The sequence below is a fragment of the Clytia hemisphaerica genome, unplaced genomic scaffold, assembly GCF_902728285.1.
Source record: "Clytia hemisphaerica strain Z4C2 unplaced genomic scaffold, Clytia hemisphaerica genome assembly, whole genome shotgun sequence".
Taxonomy (NCBI): domain Eukaryota; kingdom Metazoa; phylum Cnidaria; class Hydrozoa; order Leptothecata; family Clytiidae; genus Clytia; species Clytia hemisphaerica.
In genome coordinates this window covers 19,486-42,134 of record NW_027103750.1, presented here as the reverse complement: position 1 = coordinate 42,134, position 22,649 = coordinate 19,486, and the positions used below count along the sequence as shown (strand labels likewise).

The 22,649-nt window shown below is 34.9% G+C and overlaps 1 protein-coding gene and 1 long non-coding RNA gene across 2 annotated transcripts; both read right to left on the bottom strand.

Annotated features, from left to right (window-relative positions):
- Nucleotides 1-3,665: 3,665 nt before the first annotated feature.
- LOC136805485 (uncharacterized) lies at nucleotides 3,666-6,851 on the bottom strand. Its single transcript, XR_010846409.1, has 7 exons — nucleotides 6,760-6,851; nucleotides 6,182-6,404; nucleotides 5,934-6,040; nucleotides 5,605-5,778; nucleotides 5,297-5,443; nucleotides 4,996-5,051; nucleotides 3,666-4,126 (listed from the first exon to the last, which is right to left on the bottom strand). It is a non-coding gene; the product is annotated as an uncharacterized lncRNA (long non-coding RNA).
- A 97-nt stretch (nucleotides 6,852-6,948) lies between these two features.
- Nucleotides 6,949-14,773, bottom strand: LOC136805487 (uncharacterized). Its single transcript, XM_067062060.1, has 9 exons — nucleotides 14,671-14,773; nucleotides 11,096-11,212; nucleotides 10,285-10,356; nucleotides 10,002-10,109; nucleotides 9,161-9,215; nucleotides 8,621-8,717; nucleotides 8,145-8,474; nucleotides 7,173-7,290; nucleotides 6,949-7,046 (listed from the first exon to the last, which is right to left on the bottom strand). The coding sequence occupies exons 1-9, from the start codon at nucleotides 14,771-14,773 to the stop codon at nucleotides 6,949-6,951; spliced, it is 1,098 nt and encodes a 365-aa protein (XP_066918161.1).
- Between the last annotated feature and the right edge of the window lie 7,876 nt (nucleotides 14,774-22,649).

The following is a 22,649-nucleotide window of genomic DNA, read 5'->3' as shown; positions in this document are numbered from 1 at the left end:
GTACAATCATTTACACAAGTTCATCAAAATACATACAAAATGGGGACAAATACAAAAGCAAACACATCAAATAAATTAAAAAAAGATACAAACACAAAACAAAATCCGAAGTCCCAGACTTGTGACTGGCATAGTGACTTTCCACGTGTTTACAGTAAAAATTACCAATGTCTTTTTGTGACTATCATGTAACAACTAAGATGATTTTTAAATGCAGTACATGTTTTTCTTTTTATAAGCATAAAGTTTATAAGCATACTGAGACCTGGATTTGGTGAAAAAATAAGCATATCATAAGCATATCATTAAGCTTTGGTCATTTGTCATGGGCTTGCTATTTTGCACTCAATTTGGTGACAAAAAAATCTACAGAAAAAATCTATCTATTTTTTCGGAAAGATAAGCATATCACAAGCATAATTTGAGCTTGATTCCAATTTATAGCTAAGCATAACTGAGCCTATTTTCCAAAAAAAAACGTATGCTTATAAAAAAACATGTATGCCACCAAAAGAATACTAAGAAATTCAATGTTAATCAATCTGACATGATCTTGATTTAAAAGTCCATTTTTCAATTCAGTCGGTGATCTTTTAAAGGAAAGTCTCCTGCATTTTTTATTGTTATCAAAAGTAGCCATGCAAGGTTGAACCCATCTTCACATAAGGTTTTGGTATGATATGGATGAGGGTTGACACCATAAAACTTGTGTATTAATGGCAAAAGACATATCACAAGCAGCTCCAAACACGGTTGCCAAAATTTTTCATTAAAATGCTCCTCACTAAACTAAAGATGTGATATGAGCATGATGATGATGATGATGATAACGATATGATGATAACGATGGTCAACAATCAACCTAAAAATCAAAAAGACATAAAAATTAATTGTAATATCTGTAATATGAGGGAGTGGGATGAGGGTGCCATACCATAGAAAAGTGACACCCCCCCCACTCTTATTTTTCTAAACAGATAAATCAGGTAGGTATTTCTTTAATTTCTGTCAATTTCTCATGCTTGCTATGCATTTTTGCCATCTCAAAAATCAGCAAATCAGTCTCGAAATCAGTTTTTTAGTGGCTGACATTAAGACATTAAGAAGAGCACATGCTGGGGGAATATCGCACTCCCAGACCACTTACTTACTGTCATTTTCTGCAGAACCTGTCCACGTCAACGTCCAGATCTAGCAGGACATTTAAGTGTGACCCCCATGATAAATACAACCATATTGGACCATGCAACTTGCTATCCAGACTTAGTCTTCTAAAGAAATAAACATAAGCTAGACAATGAGATAATGTTGACTACAGGACTCGATGCTCGAGTGCCATGTTTGGACGCAGGAACTCTAGGCGGCAAAAGTTTTGAAACGAGAGATAAAAATTCTCAAGCGACCGGATGTAGTACCGGTTTTTTCAGGTTTTCTCTTTCGGTTTTTTGTGTAATTCCGCATATCGCTCCGCCGAAAAATGTCCTTTTCCTAATGATATCCCGATTTCCCCGATTTTTAATTAGACTCTCTCAAAATTTGAAAAAAAAAACTAGAAACGTTTAGAATTTGGCTTAGAGAAATAATATATGGACTTTGGGAGGATTTTGTTGCAAATAGACGGTTCTGTTTGATCAGGAAGGGACTTTTTTTCCCCGATTTTCCCCGATTTCTCAAACTTCAAACACATTTATCTCATGATCCATTAATCGAAAATATAATATCTTATACATTTCTGGAATCCACATTTCACGATCTATAATAATATATCAAAGTTATCTTCAGATACCAAAATTGGATTTTTGTGAAAATTTCCTGAAAGCCCTCGGGGTTTGCAAAGGTGCAAGAGCATATTGATACTCTTCGGAAAATTTTCTGAAATTATCTTCTTGGAGTACAACATTCCTATTTGCTGCAGTATATCAACGCTTACATCCTAAATATTTGTTATGTATAAATGCTGACATGACATACGTCATTTGCGCTCAGCGATGCCTGAACCCTTATTTATTTAATCAGTTATTGTATTGTACGTTACAGAAACGTTCTGTTTATAAATCAGCAAGTAGAAAAACTACATAGCAGGGTTTTAATCATAAAGATAAAAGAGTTACTTTTGCTTACTGTCAGTGAACCAAAACAGAAAAAAATGGGCTGCATAATACCACCCCCTTCTCACAGACCCAGACCCGGTAGGATTTCTTCAGCCAATGGGGGTAACAACAACGGACAAAAACTCAATGGGGGTTGGTATTCCCATACTTTTTTGACCAGAGATCTAAATTAAGAAAATTCAGTGGGGATAGGAAAAGTAGTATAGTTACTTGCAGAGATGATTGGCGGTTTGTTTGGTTATTTTCGCAGTGGGGACAAAAAATAAAGTATATAATTTTCCACCCGGGGACGATATTTTGGCCAATTATTCCAGTAGTGGGTCTGTGACAAGGGGTGTACAATAATCCTCCTTTTGTGAGATACGAAAAATAAAAATACTTACGTAAAATCATTTTCATTGATACATTTTGAAGAAGTGGGTATATCCCTTGTGTTTGTTTGCTATCATCCGTCTAGTATATCATTTTGAGAATGACATTTTACGAGTTTTCATTATCAAAAAAACTTTTGGTTGTCATTTGTCAGCTATTGAAAAGTAGCCCGCTTCATATTACTTTTACGCGTTGATAGAAATCATTAACGATTATTATCCAAATGAAAATGGGTCGTTTCTTTGATGCTAGTAAACGTTTTGGTCCTAGTATTTTGACTTTGGGAAGTTCTTAAAAATACTTCACCATTGAGGCCTTGACAGAGTTCGATTGGGACTTAATTTAACGAATGATACCCATACCCACAAAATTTCATCTCATTGAATAAGAGATCATCAAGTCTTAAGAGGCCTTCTAAAAGTACCCTCTGTACGTCCAGTAAAGGCTTTCGAGAGTGAAAAGAATTATACATAATTTCTTTCTTCTCCGAAGAGTCATTCGCAAATGACACTATAATAATAATCAAATAGCACGAGCAGAAAAGGAGATTAATAATCATAGTAACAGTCATGACATGTTAAAAGATATCTTTAATTGGATAAACAGCATTCATTGTAAACATGAGCTAAGTACAAATAAAATGAAACAATATTACAACTAATAAATGACTACTCTCTGGTACCTAATAGCCGTCCCCCGCTAATTAATTTTTGAGAAAAATTTTTTAAAAGTTTCCCTGTTATTATTCTGCTGTATTAGCCTCCTTTTCAAAAAATTTCCGCCCAGGACATTTTTATTCCAACCCCCTCGCTTATGAAGTTTTGAGATTTTTTCCACCCCCCCCCTGCTTATTCCAACCCCCATTCATAACTTTCAGAAAAAAAAGAGATGATTTAAGATGAATTCTTGATATGCGTAACTCAAAATTACGTCAATTTTCATATCGGAAACACCCAAAAAGCCGGAATTGGACAATTGACCCATGTGATGCTACTTTTAGAAACACACGAGTCAAATTTCGGTGTTTTCAGCTGTTTATGATATGGAAAGTGACGTAATCTTGACTTGCGCATCAACATTGTATGGTTGATTTCAAAAGAAGAAATTTTCTACAAAAATATTAATCGACACGATTTAGTTTTTTAGTCGAAATCAAACATAAGACAAGCCGCTCGTCCGACATAAGGTATAATAAATTAATTCTTTAGTTTTAAGTACCTTTACTTGAATATTTTCAGAATGAAATCAGCCTCGAAATATAATGTTTATCATGACAAAAATCTGTGATATATATAAAGTTTGAAAAATATAATATCGATAAAAATAAATTAATGTTGAATTGTTTAAATAAATGTTTTAAATTAACTGAGGCTTTCATTTGAAACAACTGTATCAAATGTTTCATCATTCTCTTTCAAGTCACTTATAACTAGCTCTTCTTCTTCTTCCTCTTCACTTTCATCAAATCCAATATCTTTTTCGGAGCTAAATCCGTCATCTTCATCGAGATTCTTTATTTCAAATTCATGTTCGTGGTTCGGATCAACAAACGGAAGAAATTCTTTAATTGCATTCTCAAATTCTATTCTTTAATAGTTCACTCCTTGTTCCTTCAACGACTTGAGTCCTTGTTTGGATTTCATCTGTCAATGGAAATGAAAAAAATGTTACCTTTCATACAGCCATATTGAAGTTCATTCAAAACCCTTTAAGAAAAGAAGTTTCAGGCCTTTTCTAAAAATGTTTTACATACTCCCTTGGTAAAAATAAGCTTTTAACACATTCCACGAACATTGAATTTTACACAACTTTAAAGAAAATGTAGAAAGTTTAAAGGAATTCTAACATTATTTAAGGATAAGTGCACCTTCGAAGTCAATTATGACATTGTTTGTCAAGAATTGACTTAAAACTCGATGCAATTTCTTCCTTCTATGTACATATTCTTCAAAATGTCCTATTTTACCCCTCCCTTTTTTATTTCTCTACAGCACGTTTCTCAGAAATCAGTGCTCTATCTTTAAAGAGATGTAGCTTTTAGAATTTTTGACCAAATTCAAAATGTCTTTCAGTGAGTAAGAGCATACATCAGGAAGTCAAAAAATATATTTTTTTATAAATAAGCTTCACAATATAAAGGGATGAATTATCACGATCTCCTGCCAGAGTAATAGCCCGACAATCAAGGTGGGTGGTTTTCAATTTCTGAAAAATCTATCTAAAAGGTACTTCAATGCTGCAATTTGAGGTATTTTAGGTAAAAAAAAGAGGGTAGCAACCAAAGTTTCGGAATCAATAAGCAGCTTTCAGCAAAAAATACTGAAAATCTTTAATAACCTAATGCCTGAAACCTTAATCGAAGTTGATTGTGAAAATATGTGTTGTTCTCCCATCAATAATGTCTATAGTATTTTAAAGGCAATCAACATTTACCAAGATGATTTACAATTCCATAACTCACTTCGCTTTCCTTCTTTAGAGTTGGTTAGAAAATTCTTTGGAAGCGACTTACCATAAGTATACTTTGATCTGAAGTATCTTCGTCTTCGTCAGCTACGGTAGTAATATCTAAAATCAAAAACAACGACGAGTTGTTAAATCACGGCAAAGATACAACAAAATCAAATTTTATTTCGAATATTCGTTATTTCTTATAATTTACAACAATCTTATGAGAAAAATCGTGTGGAAAGTTACAGCTGCAGTGTCTATAGACACCAAAGAAAATTCAGTAAAAAATTATAACCATTTCAGAATTTTTTTAGAATTACTAATTAGTGCATCATAATGTTCAAGAAAAGTCTACAATTTACCTATTTCTTTTGATTCTTGCATCATTCTTTTTATTTAATTTTGCATAAAATCGATGGTATTCCGCATCTCATGAACAATGATACCCTTCTCCTCCAAATAGCAATTTTTTTTTAGGTATTTCTCAACCAGAGTTCTGCGTTTGACAGCTGAAGTTATATGATGTTTTAATGTTTAGAATTTGTACAAATTTCAAAGATCTTGGATCTTAAACAGTCTTAAAACTTTTGATTTATCAGAGCATGTTACCATTTTCATTAAGATGTTAGATGAGAAAGATGCTAGGTACGTGGTAGGATTTTGAAATTACCTTCAGAGCAAGAACTATCATCTAACCAAGGTAGAACTCCGTGCTCTAACTGAACTTGCATTGACTTGTCTTCAGGTTTTCCAATCAAAAGAAGATAGTCATTGAACAACTCAGCTTCTGATTTCTTCAAGGCAGCCAGCTTCGTGCGTACGGTTCTCCGTTTCTTGCTAGTATCTAAGAAAATATTGCCTTCAAATTTTGAAATACTAAGAAATCTTACACAGTAGTAACAAACTTACTAAAAATCAGATTTAAACATAATTTGATTGGACTGATGATATAAACCATGATTGAATTGATGAAAACAAAAGGTAAAACATTAGAATTACCTTTCTGCCCAACTTTAGCATTTATTATAATTTTGTCAATCTTTGATTTTTCAATTGCCTTTTCAATTAATGGTAAAAAGATCATCTGAGAGACTGGTATGTGCATTCTAAAGAAGAAAGGTTTTAAGAAAAAATAAGATCTTTTTGAAACACTCTCTTTAAAAAATTAAAGAAAATACGCAAATGAATGAGAGGCATTTAAGAGAATCGAATGGCAGCTTCGCAATGAGCAAGCTTTCGAACTTTACCTTTAAATCTTTCACTTTAACCTCTTTGGCAATTTGTTCCAGCTCATTGATTTGTTCTTTTTTGTCAAATTCCAGCAAGCGATAAACTTTTCCAAAATCTATGGTTTTGGGGACTGACATTTTGCTGACTACCACATGAAAATCGGGAGGTAAATGGAGTTTTTCCACAAGGAGGCCAGCTTTTCTTCTTTTGTTGGTTGCCGGACGATTCTTTTCCTCAGACCTAGTAATGTTAAAAGCTTAAAACTTAGAAAACCTTAATCTTTCATGATTAACAAAATAATGTATTGTACATATACTATAGCTTATAGTAACTCAGGAATAAAACAGAATCAAAATAGTTTTGGTAGAAAACAAAAAAGGAAATGAATCATGTCTTGACCTATTTAGCATATGCAATACTACAACGACTTCAAAAATATTTTCGAAATTATGTAGTTTTCTTGCTTTTTCCATACAATTCATTCCTTGCAAGTCCCTGCAGCGAAACGGCTGTGGTCAGAAAACACTGCATTGGTGCATCTCATGAATTAACCTAAAAAGGATTCGTTGTTATTTCAAGCTCAAGCTTTACATACCCCTTGCTTCATTTTGAATCTCGTTCTTCCAACTCATAATGGTGTCCTCTGAATATTCAAGTGATAAATCACCGATTGAGCTCAAATGCTCCTCGTTCCAAAATCGAAAACAATAACTTTGAAAACAAATAATCCCTGAATAGAATTATTTTTTCTCATTTCCTTAATATTAATTGATACTTGGACGGACTATACCTTCCGATATCTTTTAGCTAAATCTGGCACGATCTTCTTGACTTTGACCTTATTCCAATGAAGAACGGCTTCGGTTAGGGTTTCTTCTCTTTCTGAAATTAATAAATGGACACAAACTAATGAACTATTATGAATCAGTTCTACTAATAAAATTTGAAAAACCCTATTTACTGTAGTGCTGTTCAGAGGAATTGTAACAATTTTAAAAAATTAATTACTTTCAGGTAATTGATATTTTGTGCTATTACCAAACCGAGATAGGTAGTTAAACAACTGCTCCGTTTCTTCTCCTGTTGAGCGTCCTGTTCCCTTTAACCATTCACCACTCCAGATAAGCTGAAATGAGTAAACATAATTGAAGATTTATGACGAATGAAAAGTCTAAATCTTTTTTTTCCTTTCCTGCGCTTTCCTTTTTTTCTTGAAGCCCTTTTTAAGGGTCATTCTTTTCACATATTTTACAGCGCAGTGGGCAAGAACTGATGGGTGATGGGTTTATCACTAAGACAGCATTATTAGTCAAAACGGGTTTAAATATATGCTGGAACCATTCAGAACTATTTCTTGCTATCTTACTATACTAAACGAATTTCATGTTTTTTTATGTCACGCTAAAATGGTAGACAAGGTGCGTTTTTGAGTGGTTTGTCAGGGGGGTTGATTTGAGTCCGAAAGCAGGATTACGTACACTCTTGGGACTAAAATCTCATTTGTTTTCCATCCATTATTTAGCGAGAAAATTAACACTATCTCCCGATAAATACCCCCGTCCAAAAAGAGATTTGGCATTCGAATCGAAGAAGCCCCTACAGTGAATTTCTAACGATATTAATTCTGACGTCAATTTTTCAAAATATATGTGACGTCATAAATTTTCGAATTTAAGGAGGCGTGGCACTTTCTAAAAATACTAACTAAAAATGAGTTTTCAAAGTCACGTACTAAATAAAAATGGCAAACCCGAGTTCTTCCGCCCAAAAAGTGCAGTTAAGGCTCGTAAAACCTCAAATTCGATTGAATTAAGGTTGGAAATCACCTACAAACTTCCTGAAGAAACTAATTCGAATTCGCCTTCGTGAAAATCAACGAAACCATCTTTATCATCCTAAAGGCATTTGATGCGCAAGCTAAACCGGCGTTTGCGAAGACGGGAACCGTCTAGTTTATTCTAAGATAATTTTGTCCTTTACCTGACAATCATGGGAATGTCCTTTTGCATGCATGATAGAAAGAGCAGGGCTGATCAATGTCTTGATTGATGGATCATCACGAGTCATGAAGGGCCACAACTTACACATTACATCAGCAAAACAGAAGTTGGTGCCTCTTGGAATCATAAATTCTTTGATGAGGAAATAGGGGTATCCGAATATTTCTCCTCTAAACATATTAATAGCTTTTTGGGCCAAGACATGTCTACAGGTGGCAACTTCCAAGCCAGATTCGTCTAGCTTAGCCATTTTCCTAGAAACATTCTGCGCTGCCGGCCATGTACCACCACAAATTGAATCGTTATTGTCCTGGTTAATGTAAATAATAATATCGATAGAACACAACATTATAAGATAGAAAAAGTTCAAGTTGATTATCAAAAAATTAAAGATTATCAATATTAAATCTCAAAGCTGAAAACCTAAAATAGATCTCTCCAAAATTTCATCAGTACCTTTTTTGTCTTATCTTTGTACAACTTTTCGACGAACTTGGACACGTTTTCGTTTGGAATAACAAATCTTCCGTTGTAAAAAGACTCTCGTTGTCTTCTAAAAAAATTAAAATTAGAAAATAAATGTAATTAAACTAAATTACATGTAATCTTAGTTAAATTTTAATCTGTGCTGGGGGTGTTTCCCTTTTTTCAGAAAATCAGGAACTTCCAGGTTCCACTATTTTAGGGAGTAGGTCCCCCTCTAGTTTAGAAAACAAGAATTTTCCAGGTTGGTATCAATACAAATTTAGGAGGGTGCCCCCTTTTTTTAAATAATAAGAATTTTTAAGTTGATATCTTCTACTTTCGAATCTCAAAGTTCGTTTTTTAGGCCTCCGGTTTGTATCCTAAGCCTAAGGGGGGAGTGCCTATCACCACAAACAGCACAAAGATCATTGGGAACTTCCCTTGCCTGCATAACTTTCCAAAGGTGCAACCTCATTTTGTCCCAGTCTTCTTGATAAGCTCTTGATCTATCGTGCCAGGACTTTTTTTTGCTTTTTAGATTTCACAAACTTTTTGAGTGTCTCAAACCAGCTGTTAATCTGATTTGCTGAAATTAAGGTTGTGAATAATAATATAATAATTGAATTTGAACTCTTAAAACAAATAAAAAAATCTTCAGATAGTTGAATAAAACGATAGAACAATCCTTTTCTTGCCATATTTCAGAAGAGGGTCACTACCCCAAAGCCTAAAGCAACAGTTTTACGCTACCTTTCCCTCAAAATTTTCCCACTGTTAAGGCATTATTCACTACCCATATTAAGTAAAAGGTTAGCAAATAACCCCTTGGTAGTAGTCATTTGATTTTATTTAATGTATTCCAGAAAAGAAGTTGGGACTTTAATCCAATATAAGGCTAAAAAAGTAGAATTTTACAGGAAGATGTGTACAGTACTGTTCAAAGAACTTTGTTGATATGCTAACATCCATTGAAAAACTCCCTTTTTTATGAGAAGTTCTCTTACCCCTCGTCTTTTTGCAATTTTCAGCATAAAAATTTATTAAAAATCTCTCTTTATAAATGGGGTGCAAACTATATTTGGGGTTAAGGTTTTGTTGATTTAACATTGCCTGATATCAACTATTGTGACATCAATTTGACTTTTTATCACTAAGAAGATATGTTATGGTGTAAGGTCAATCTTTCTATATTAGTGACATAACAATTGATTTTATATTTAGCCAAAAGAACATATCCCTATCTCCATCAAATCCTTTACTGCAAATCAAAAACTACACCAGAATAAGCATAGGTTTCAGCTTATACAAAAGAGATGCCATCGAATCTGAGCCCCCCTCCCTTAAATATGAAAATTGTATTTCTTCAACTTACTCATTGGTTCAACATTATCTTCAATATCGTTGGCATCATTCCCAGAGTCAGTGCCATCTAGTTGCTCCTCCATAAATTCATCTTGAAAGGATACTTCATTTGAAGGTTCTGGAAATGAAGTATTCAAAGATACAAGGAGGAATGAGATAATAATTTTGATGTGTAATAACAGTCAGTATAGTCTAGTTCTACATCTATTTATCATCATTGTGATTTGTCAGCTTCCATTATTAAGATGAAGATGATTTTAATCAAAAAAAATAAAATATGTTTCAACTCAAACCTGGGATTTTATTATTTGATTTTTTGTTTTCAGTGTTTAGTCTTTGTCTTTTTGGTTTGTAGATTCTTTCACCTAAGAAAAATCAAACTAATGTGTTTAGGTGATTCATGTCATTAGATATTTCAATCAGATAATCATTTTGAGATTAAATTAATTTTGGATTTGTAAACAAGACAAATCAAGGCAATAATGACACAAATAAATTAGGAGCTAAAATCACCAGTATTAAGTCTGTATATAAAAATTGACAATGGAAACAAATGATCTTGTTAATATGAGTTTAGAAGATGAGTTTTTGTGCTTGTTTAAATGATATTTGCAAGTAATTTTATCACATAAAAATTTTGCAGAAAAGATTTCGAGAAATGAAAAAAGAAGAAGAAATATCAACTTTTGGTAAAATTATGGTAAAACATATGGTATGTTCAGAACAATGAATCTTCAATCTTAGAAAATTCTCACTGGGTAAAAGTTTCTAAATATACAGCTCAATATCGACAACTGATCATTGGAGTACAAAAAAACATCCAATAACAACAAAAAGCAACCTTAAAGTCAACCTGATATAAGGTCATTAAGAAATTTTGACTGAATATATATAGTGATCAGAGAGAATTGAGATTGAAGATTCATTGATAAGAAAATGGCAATTAACAAATAGTTCTATTAGAAGTCTACTTTATTTCTTTATTTTTCATCTTTATTTTCAAAAATTGTTACATAAAAATTCAAGAATAATTCTCACTGACAAATATCTTATTATACAAACAAGCTTGGGATTGTAATCAAACGTTTTAGTTGTTTACACTACCAGTTTTAGAACATCTTTTGACTTCAACAAAACAAATCTTTGATGTCTTCTTCTTTGTTCTTTGTTTTGCTTTGAGTGCCTTATTTGTAGATAATATCTTTTGCATTAAACCAAGACCTAAGGAAAAAAAATCATACCTAAATCTAACAAACCAAAACACCAAAGAAAAGAATTAACTTCAGAAAAAGAAAAGTCAATTAGAGATGAATATATTTTGATACTTTAAATTTATATAAAATTGATATTCACAATTTAAACAACAATTTACTTAAATCCGGAAACTCCAAACTCAACTCTATAATTTACAAATACCTTTATCAAGATAACTTCAGCTCCAGATGAATAATCAAGTGATTATGTTCATCAGGTAGTTGTTAACAGAGTAGTCAGGATTGAAGAACCCTATCCCCTTTGCTTTTTGTGCTAGGCATGGTTTTAGGTGGAGCACCAAATCAACTCTCGGCTCCCAGCTACTCAAGGCTTAGATCAGAGTACCTGATCTAATCTATGCATTTGCTGAATTGGCAATGGTGACAGCTGATCAAAGCTACCATTCTTAGATTAAAAGGTGAATGCCCGGACAGAGCTACCCAGTTGTAACTGATTTGTAAGCTTCCTCTGCAGTAAGAGATTTAAAAATCCTACATATTACGTTTAACATAAAAACCATAATATTTTATATATAAAACCTCCTTTCTATGTGATTTTTTTTAGCTTTACTGTGTGCTTTACAATGTTCATAGTTCGGACCACCCCCTCCTTTTTTAATGGGAGAAGAGGGGGATCAGAAATTTTCGTCAAAAAGGGGAGAATTGCAAGGAAGGGGGGCTTACATATATAATGTAGATTTTTTGCAAGCTGTTATAAAATTTGATCTTCATGAAAGGAAGTTTTCTGTTTGAGTAGTAGTAGTAAAAAAGAAGCACTATGTATGAGTGGTTAGGTAGACAAAACACTCAATATTTTCCAAACTTAAAAAGCGCGAAAACCTTGGGGGATCGGCATTGTTCAAGCTTGGGGGGATGCCAAGAGGGGGGATCAGACCCCCTTCCGCACTGATGTTAGTTTGCAGAGGGGTATGAAACCCCTAGGTTTATTTCACACTCCCTAATACCCATCCTCTTTCTAAAATGAAACTTTACCCCCTCCTTTTTGCAGAAAATCTAAACTCGCTCTATGCGCTATCAAAGTGATCAAAGAGTACCAAATGCATACAGTCATGAGTTAAAAAGTTTATAATATAAAATTATAACTAGCAGCTTAGCATTTTTAATAACATGATACAATTTTGTGTTTTGATGGTACATATTTTTACTTTAATACAGACTGTAACCATTTGTACATGATAAAGTTGACCAAACTCTCTGACCCCCTTTCTTATTTGATCCCCCTACAATCCCATCCCCTAGTTTTTTTGGCAAATCCTTGTACGGCCCTGAAAAGGGTCCCAAAAAAATTGACATCCCCAATATTGAAAAGGGGGTCAATCTATGTGTTATCAAGCCAATCCAAACAAAGCTCATTTAAAGTTGTGTATTTTCCAGCTGGTTTTACTTGCAGCCACTGAAGTATGGAGAAATTAGTTAGGATGCGGTCAAGAAAATTGTTCTGTTTACGTCACCTGCCCACATAATATTTTCCACTGATTTTCCAATGTGGAGAAGTGAAAAAAATCTGGAAAAAGCAAATTGTGCTTTTAATGTACGTGTAAAGCTCTTTTTTTTCTCTCTTCTAAAAAAAAACACCCTAATGAATAATTCAGAAATTACGTAATGAAAATACTTTAAAGCAGATGACCAGCCGTTATAAACCTGGTGCTGTGGTATAGTGGTAGTCGACCTTGGCTTCTGTGCAGGGGGCCAGGGTTCGATTCCCACTCACAGCAGTTCACTTGGCAAGTGAACGTTCCTTCGTCTGGGTCAACCCATGCCATGTCAGAAGCAGCCACCGGCCTAAAATTTGCAAATATCTGTTCTTATTTGCCAGCTGGAAGGATTTCCCTTAAATTAAGAACAGTTCCTCGTTTTCCAGGGGAGAAATTTTTACTTCAGAACAGATGTATTTTTCCAGCTAGGAGGTAAAAAAACTTTCGGAACAGGTACGAAATTACCAGGCAATTGATTTTATGCGAGTTAACTGTTCTTATTCACAAGGGCTGACAAAATCTTATAAGAACAGATCGCTAAATTCCAGCTCGACATTGGAGGACTATTAAAAATATCTGTGCAAACAGATCGACAATTTCCAGATGTTCTACACAGATGGAGAATTTTCACCTTTCACTCCAGACAACCACATTCAGAAGGAAAAGAACAGATCTCAAAGACTTTTTGACTTTTTTGAATTTCCCTCAGAACAGATAGGAATTCTTAGACACCTTGTTTTTTGGATATTAAACTATTTTTTCATAAGAACAGCTTATATTTTTCCAGCTGGTCCCAATCTTCAGTAGAACAAACCACTTTTTTCCGGCAGACTTTTTCTTTAGTTCGCTAGGAACAGACCACCATATCCAGCTGAAATGTGCCTTCAGAACAGATATTTTGAAGTCCCCCTTCGGTGGATGCTTTCGCCATGTGAGGGGAAATGGGTAGTCAGTTCAAGGTGCTGACAGGACGCTCATCAGTAAGCGTCTATAGTTGCGAGAATAAGCCTCTAAAGCCTCCTGTAACTCAACCAGAAAGAAATAGAAATACCTATGCAGTGTCCCTGCCACAACTAGAAAGTACACAATGCAATCATTAGGTAGCAAAGTCTGATGATTGCATCTCTTTCTAGCTTGCTGCACGGACACTTTTATAGGTAACAGCTGTAAGGAAAAAACTTAGCTAACCCTAACCCTAACCCTAACCCTAACTCTAACCCGTTTATTTTCTCCTTAAAAAAGGAGTCTTATTGTACAGGAACAAGATCTGCTGTCTTAAAGATAGCCTGGATATCCAAGCTCTACAAAGTTCTGAAATTCAGAGCTTGGTGTACCTAGAAGTCTATAAACCCAGGGTCGACGAATCTTTAGCTGCGTGCAATCATTGTTGTGACTTAGTGTGCATGCGTTGCATTCAAAAATTTGAATGCAAATCGAGTTAGGTAAACCAGGCGGTGAACATATAAACATCAAAATCAATAAAAAAGTTCACATACTGGATGTCCAGGCTATCTTAAAGACAGCCAAGACAGCATAGTGACACAGTGAAATTTCTTCAAAAGTTTGAGGAAAATAAAAACTTGTTTAACATATGGGTGCTTTTTCTTCTTAACAAAATTGCACTTTCAAGCGTGAATGTTGTCTGATGTCTGACCGATTTTCAATTTCCTCCAGGGGTCAACTTATGATATTCAAACATTTCAAATTTTCCAGGCAACCAGGGAAAGGCCTGTGCAGCTGTGCAGGGAAGGTTAGTTAAACCCAATCTCAAACTTCCATACTATTATGCTAATGCTATAACTACCTAGTTAGTGTTGTAGACGTAGTACTCTGGTACTAAAAGTAGGCAAGTAGTAGGGTACGTTAGCTAAAGTAGTAGGTAGCTAGCTACAGAAAATCGAATTTAATTTTTAAAAATGTTTTCACTTACTTGTCTTTTTAGGTTGTCTACTTGTTGTCTTGGTTGTTGAGGAACATTGATGCTGTCTACTTTCACTAAAATCTTTTGATTCTTTTTCTTCTTCCATGTCCATTTTCTGGCTTTTCTGACAAGCCGAATACTAAAATACTACCATTGGTGGACAGTACCGGATTTCGTTTCCTCCGTATAATGTATATTTTGACCTAGTTCCGTATACTTTGTTATTAAATCAATGATATCAATGTATTTTACGGCAAAATCCATAACCATGATAATCATTGATTTAAAGATCGCGCCTATGTTGAGTTGGAGTGATAAATACTTCGTTAATTCAGACAATTCTCTAGTCTTTAACTTTAGTGGGGTATAATGGCTTAGAAAATAGCGCCATTACTCTTCAGATGCTGGAGTTTTACAAAGCAACTATTTTTGAAAAAAGCTCGTGAACATAAAGTTTCGTGAATTTGTTTTGATTTGAGAAAAGTTTGTAAGTACTTTTTCATTTCTTTTCTTTTACCTTACCTCAAAAATGCCCTCCGTTCCACTCTGCTAAAGCGTAAAATGATAGTCAAAAATCCAAACGTGAAATCAAAATTTCTGAGCTTTCGAAATACAGGATTCGAACTTCTTATTGTTTTTTTTCAATTAGCACAAGTTCATCACTCATAATCCCCTCACAATGCATGAAAAAAAGACACGACATCCCTTTCAGTTTTTCGATTTATGTTTTTTAAATATTTTCAATCACGAGCTTTAAAAGGGGAAGAAATAAAGTTTCGGCTTAATTATCTTACTAAGGATAGACTACAAGAACAGATCTAGAGTTGTTTTGATTCGCTAATCAAGTCGAATATTTCTTTCATTTAGACTATTTACATTTTACATTATTTAGTTAGCTTGTATATAATATTACTTACTTTCCATTGCTTTAACAGCGTATACAAGACTCATTTCTAATATGATAATATTTAAAATTCAAATGATAAATTCACTTCGATCTAAATAATTATTATTTCACCTTCCTGATTTCAAGGAGTGTAATTCTGCTGGACTGTAAATAAAAATTATTAATTTCTCATTTTCTGTGGGTTGCAAGATAACACTTCCAGTGTAAGTTAACTTTCTAAAATTCCTTGAGATTCTTGAACGTTTCTGCGTTCTTCAACTAGTCTTTTTGCAATTCATAAAATTTTCGGACATCAACGTCACCAAAAAAAGAACAAGCTAATTTTAAAATTAATGCTTTTTTGTATACTATGATAAAAGGAATACAATTGGCGCTCTCTTATTCAATTGTACAGTAGAAGAATGTTGTTTTCGAGAGTTTCTTTTATGACGGCGACTTTCAACTTGATCGAAAATGGGAGCTTATCAAGTAGAACGTCGAATTATAGAGCGTTAACTGCATCAGAAATTGGAAGCTGTTTTCGGCTATTTCTAAGGTTCAATACATGAAAAATGGCTCAGCTTTTGGGGGTTTCGCCCCCTGAACCCCCACCAGGGCCAGCCCTGGACCAGTTGGGGAGCTTACTGTGCCCCCCAAACCCCCTACTGATTTTTATCACGCCTAAATCGGATTTATTTCATACGGTCCAAAAATATCCTAGATACTGTAACGAAAAATAAGTACTCCCTGGAAAAAGTACTCACGGAGTACATTTTTCCCAGGAAAAATGTACTCCCCAGTACTTTTTTCCTAGGAAATTGATACCCCCTCTGGGAAATTTGTACCCCCAGTAAGGGAGTACTTATTTCCTAGGAAATAAGGTTTCCCTCCTGCAGAGTCTGAAAAAAGAAGACTCTGCATTGCACTTTAATAACCATTCGAATGTTAAAAAAAAATTCGAATGCTTTGAAAATAGTACTATAACCTCGTGGAAAATATCTCCAGCTAGTGAAGTCATGATGGCGACAAAACACTTTGAGAGATGTCGAAGTTTATAAACGAGATGGAACTTATTCAGCTGAAGTAAAAGGCAAGGGTCCAAAGCGAAATTTGAGGAAAGCATGTATTAACTTTTCAATTGTTAATGGCCTTTTGACCCGGGGAGGGGGTACTAGGGCAAGATGGGTTACGGGGATGCTCCGCTGGTCAGGGTACCTTTTTTAACCTCCACGAGTCCCAGGTAGGGTCGCAAAAACTTCAAAATAGAAAAATCAGTCCCTCGTAGGGTGCTTATTTTTGGAAAAATTGGGAAAAAAGTAGAAATTTTGAGAAAATTTTGGAATTTTAGTCCCATTCAGGGTCACTTTTTTCGCAAATTTCGAGTTCCACGTAGGGTTCATTTTTCGAACCTCAGCGGAGCACCCCCGTCGGTCGACAAGGGTAGTACCCCCCCGGGCCTTTTGACTTTTAAAGAATCACATAGAGTTATCTTTGAAAAAGATAGGAAAACTATGATCATACACAACACCCACGAGGGACTTAATGCAGAGTCTATTGCCTTGAGTGGTCATCGTGGACGTGATTCTACACACAAGAAAATCGGTGAAAGATTCTACTGGCATGGTATCGTAGAAGACGTGAAAAACTACATTAATGCTTGTAAGAAATGTCAGCAGCATGGGAAAATAGCAAAAGTAATTTCACCTGAGCTTCAAAGCATTCCCATAGAGAGTAAAGTTATAATCCACGTCGGAATCGACTTATGCAATCTTCCTGAAGTGGATGGATATAAACATTTGATTGTTCTAATAGACTACTTTTCCAAATGGTCAGAGGCAAACCTGTAAAGGATAAGTCGGCTCCTACAGTTGCCAGGTTCCTGTATGAAATGATTTGTCGTCACGGATGTTTCCAGGGAAGAGAATTCGTAAACGAAGTTTCTAAAAATCTACACCAACTTACAGGCACAGAACAAAGAGTAACTTCAGCGTATCATCCACAATCCAATGGCCTTTGTGAATGCCAGAACCAAGTCATTAAATAATCTCTAGTCAAAGTTTTAGAAATTTCATTCAAGGGTATGGCAAGAGTGTCTTTTATACTTTCACTTGAAATTGTTTCTCTAATCTATATATTAATACACTAAAACGTGTGTGTTTACAATGTTTTGTAAAAAGTTTTCGAAAATCTAAGAAAGCTCTACAAAGCCTCCTCTTCATGGCGTTAAACCATCATCTTTTTGCACCTTATGCAGATTTCCTACCACATCAATAATCAGTAATCAACATCTTCAACGGCAGCAGCGGCCTGGCTTAATTTTCTTGGTGGTGCAAACTATGAAATTGGTGCCCCTGGTACTTTTTTCCTTACTTGCACCCTTCATCATTAAGTGGAAATATTAAACTGTAAGAGCAGTGACTGGTTAAAAGTAACGCCCAGAATCTTTGAGTTAAAAAACTTTCATTTATACGAAGGTGGGGGTAATGATAACTTGATATCTATTTTCTTGTTATAATTTTAAATGTCATAGTCAAGAGCAGCCACCGGCTAGGAAGTATGAAATATCTGTTCTTGAGGTCCGTTTCTCCTGGAAAAAACTATCTGTTCTGTATCCTGGGCTCTCCTGGATTATATCATCTATTCTGGGAAAAATGGGACTCCTGGAAAATGTACATCTGTTCTCTAGAAATATAATGCTTCTGGAAAAATATAACAGCTATTCTCTAAGAAAGTTAAAATGCTCCTAGAAAATGAGACCTTTTAACCTGGATTTTTTGAACAGATTGTTCGCTGGAAAATTGTATGTGTTTTTCCTTAAAATTTGCTCCTGGATTTTCAGAACAGATGTCTTTAAGGCGACCCCTGGATTTTACCTGGGTGTTTTGAAGAAAGTCTCTTCTAGATGTATCCATAAAATTTACTCTCCTGGAAAAAAAGAACAGATATTTCAAAAAAATCTGCCGGCGGCAATTTTTCTATTTTCAACTTTTAAAATGTCTAAAAATGCCTCAATTTATCTTATACCGATTTAGCACCAAAAATAAAGCTCTTCAAATAAAAAACATGAGCTGTTGATACTTGAAATGGAAATTTATATCTAGCAAGTCGATTTGGCCTTTCTTTTTTTTCCAAAACTTTATCAGAAAAATTACCTGATAATGTTAAAACTTTTGCGCCGCTGGTCTTACTTTACTTTCCATTACAGAAATATGGCTAAAAAAGGTCCCCAAAATTTGAAAGTTGGCAGGAATAAGGGTTCTTTAAAAATTTGGCGCTGCAGGCAAAAATGCTGATGTAAGAAACGTCAAACAGCTTATAAAAGATCTTCTAAAAAGGAGAAAGTAGTCAGCATAAGACCACAAAAAGCACAGCGAGCATCATCAAGTTTCGATTTCTCATTTTGAAGGTGAGCATCCTCTTTAACCCCTAGTAGATTCACAACACTTCTTTTGCTTTGACCTTTCGTGATTCAATGTTGGGAGTAGTTTTTAAAAAAGTCAAGAGAAAAGATGCAAGAGCGTAAAATAAAACGAAGCGCCGCAGGCGAAAAAATTAACATTGCACTTATAGAAGGGCGTTATAAACTTGTCGAAGGGCGCCAAGTCGCCCAATTAAACATCAACAAAATTTTGGCGCCCCCTTGAAAAGCTCTTTTGGCGCCCCTATTAAATTTTTCTGGGTGGTGACATGCTGATAAATAACGAGATTGCTCACGGGAATTTCTAACCCGCGCGAGCAAACCCGCACCTGTCAATCATTTTTTAAACCTGTCAATCATTTTTAGATGCTTTTCTTTTCACTTGTGGTTTCGAAAAAAGTGTTTGTAAGATAATAAAAAAAGACAAAAGTCGATTTTTATGCATTTTTTTAGTTGAAAGTTTTGGAATAATGGATTTTCAAGAGAAGGGAAAGTCATGAGTCTTGACTCTTGACTCTCCACCCGCTAACCAACCTGATCCATTTTGAAATACTGTACTTTGACTTGAGTCAAACTGCACTGAGGTGACACGTCTTATAAAATTTTTGTTTCTTAAAAATATCACGGCAATTTTCAAAAATATCAATACAATAACAGCTCATAAACCAGAAAAAGGTTGGTCAATGTTGACAAAATAACACAAACTTCAACGCACCGTATATGAACTCTCAAAAATGACGATCACATGCACGACAGTTGAGCGCCTTATCCGCTCGGCCAATCAAGATGTTGATTAGGGACAATAACAATGATTAAATATAATATAATTTTATTTGCCATGACCTGTATAATTTTATTTACCCTGTCAAGGTATTCTTGATATGCGTAAGTCATTTTTCTAGCGGAAACACCCTAAAAAAGCCGGGATTTGACCTCTCTCTGTTACTAAAAATAGAAACACAAAGGTCAAAAACCGGCTTTTTTGGGTGCTTCCGTTAAAAAATATGACGTCATCTCGACTTACGCATATCAAGAATTAACTTGAAAAAATGATTTTAGATCATTTCCAACATGCGGGAGCCGATTACTCATCGAGATTTTCAGGGAATTTTCAGGATCTTTAGTCTTTAGTGGAACTGCAGCAAACGGGTTGTAAACCCTGCTAGTGCCTTTAAAATTAGAATTTCCATCTGTGGGGGGTTAGGACACTCTTCAATCTCCTTAAATTCTCAAAAGACTGAAGAGAGGAGCTTTTTCTTCTATACAGTACCCATATACAGCAGACAGAATTCACAGAGCGTACACGCGCGGGCGATTAAACATGATCGCGCGGAATGCGGGTCAAAAAATTCCCGTGAGCAATCTCGTTATTTATCAAAAAGTGGGTGGTGCACTGCACTGCAATCTTTTGTTTTCGGACAAAAGTGACGTCGGAAAAAAAGACCTTTAAATTGTGAATTTATTTTATAGATTCGAACTATTTTACTGTCGGACTAGTGACATACACCCCACTGAGCATTTTGCCAGTGGAAACTGAATTTCTTTTTTGTGGCAAATGTTATGGTGTACTAGTAAGATGCTCCCTTCATATGAGTTTATTAATTTGCAAATGTTAGCTTGTACTGGTTGTAACTAACTAACTAACTAAGCATTTCATAAAAGGTTTTATTTGGTCATGAAAGGTTTTGCAACATTTTATAGTATTTATCCAATATCAGACTTATTGTAATAACGTCCCCTTGTGGGACTTTTCTTGCGTTTTGTAATCCCTGGTAGACTATCTCGAGTAAAACTCGAGTAATACTCAAGTTTTTTTATCGAGTTTTACTTGAAAAACCCGATGAGCAATTTACCGGAGAATATCAGGTTTTCAAATACTGTGGATTACTCGAGTAATAAGAGTTATCGATAAAACTCGAGTTACTTATATTCATAGAATTATATTTCACAGGTCTATCGACCTCTACGAAATAATTTTGAATTTATAAATTGTCTAATTCTTCATCTGTCGTCCAGTCGTCAGAAGATATGGACAGAAGAGAAGAAGTTGTTTTGGTCTTTGTCCTAGGTTTTCGAACTAGGCGAAGGTTTGTTCTAGGGCTTCCTCTTACATGCCAAACGAAATCGTCATTTTTTGAATTCATTTTTTTCGCCTTTTGGCACATATCTTTAATAATTTTTCTTTCGTTGATGGTGAAGTCGTCTGTGATGCTAAAGCCACCAATTTCATTGAATCGTTTCAGCTTATGCAGATTTTGCATTATCCGTTCTTTTTCCTCTATACTTTTTAAGATCAACTTGATTGGACGCCAATGTAGCCCTTTTCGGTTTTGTCCAATGCGATGATGGTGGGACGGTTTGATATCTTGAACGCCAATGTTACCTAGTATACCTTCAATATCTATTTTGTCTTGTTCCTGTTGTTCCTCTTTGTTGTCTACCTCTAATTCCACCATTCCATGTATAATAATATTTCGTTTTCTTGATTCGATGTCTCTTTCTTCATTCTTGTTTTCTTGTTGGTGTTCTCTCACTGCTGATTTGAAATTATCCTTGTGTTTCTTAGTTATTTCAGCGTATGTTTTTTCTGATGTTTTCTCTATGTAATTCGTCGTTTGCTTTATTTCTTCTTTTATAATCTGCTTGGTTTTTATTTCAAAGTCAGCCATCTTATTGGTTAAGATGTTTTCGATATCGTTCTTAAGGCTGCGGTTCTTGGCTAGCTGGTTTTTGAGCTTTTTAATGACGTCGTCCTTCTTCTCAATCTCCCTCTGCATCATATGATACGAGTTCTCACCTATTTTACTCATTAGAGATCGTGTTATCCGCACGCAATTCTGACATAGATATTGTTCGTTATAAGTGTTGGCAAAAATTTGCAGCTGATAAAGCGGTAATTGTGTGCACTCGTAGTGTACCATGCGGTGGCATTTTCGGCATTTTAGACGGTTTTGGTCATCATCATCTGAGCAGGAGGTGGGAGTGCATGTTTGGTTTTGTTTAGCTTCTTCAAATGGTTGTTTTTCTTGCTTTTTGTCGGTTTTTTCGTTCATGTTTTTGATTTTGCTAAATTTCAACCATTTTTGAAGAACTACACAAAATGCGTGTTGACTAACTGACGTCAAATAAAAACTGTCTGCTCAAGTCTTTCTATTTATAGGATAGTGCTTGCGTAAACCGGGTATAGGAATAACCGGGTTTTACCATTAAAAAGCGGGTAACTCGAGCAAAATATTTACACTCCCTTTATTGTTTATTCTATTTTTAGCTTGGCTAACATATCAGGATTCGAATACAGATCAGACAAAATGGAAGGATGTGATGAAAATATGAAATATATTATTCTGAAGTAACTTTGTTTCTTTATTTTTAATTTTTCTCAACTTCAGTTGAGCTAGAATCTGAGAATGTCTGTGTGTGTGTCTGTGTGTACTTGCCCGACCGTAATTGTGGGGACACACTCGTGAACTTTGCCTACATTGTGGGGACATTCTGCATTGTGGGGACACACAAAATGTCCCCACAATGTTTTTACTAATAAAAGGCCTTAAAACCCCTTTGAGAGCCTCGTTTTGGTACTGAGAAAAAAATGTCCCCATAATGTTGTGTGCTGAAATTTCAACATGACTTTTACACAATTCAGTTACAAAAAATTTGCATTGTGGGGACATCCTAGATGGTGTG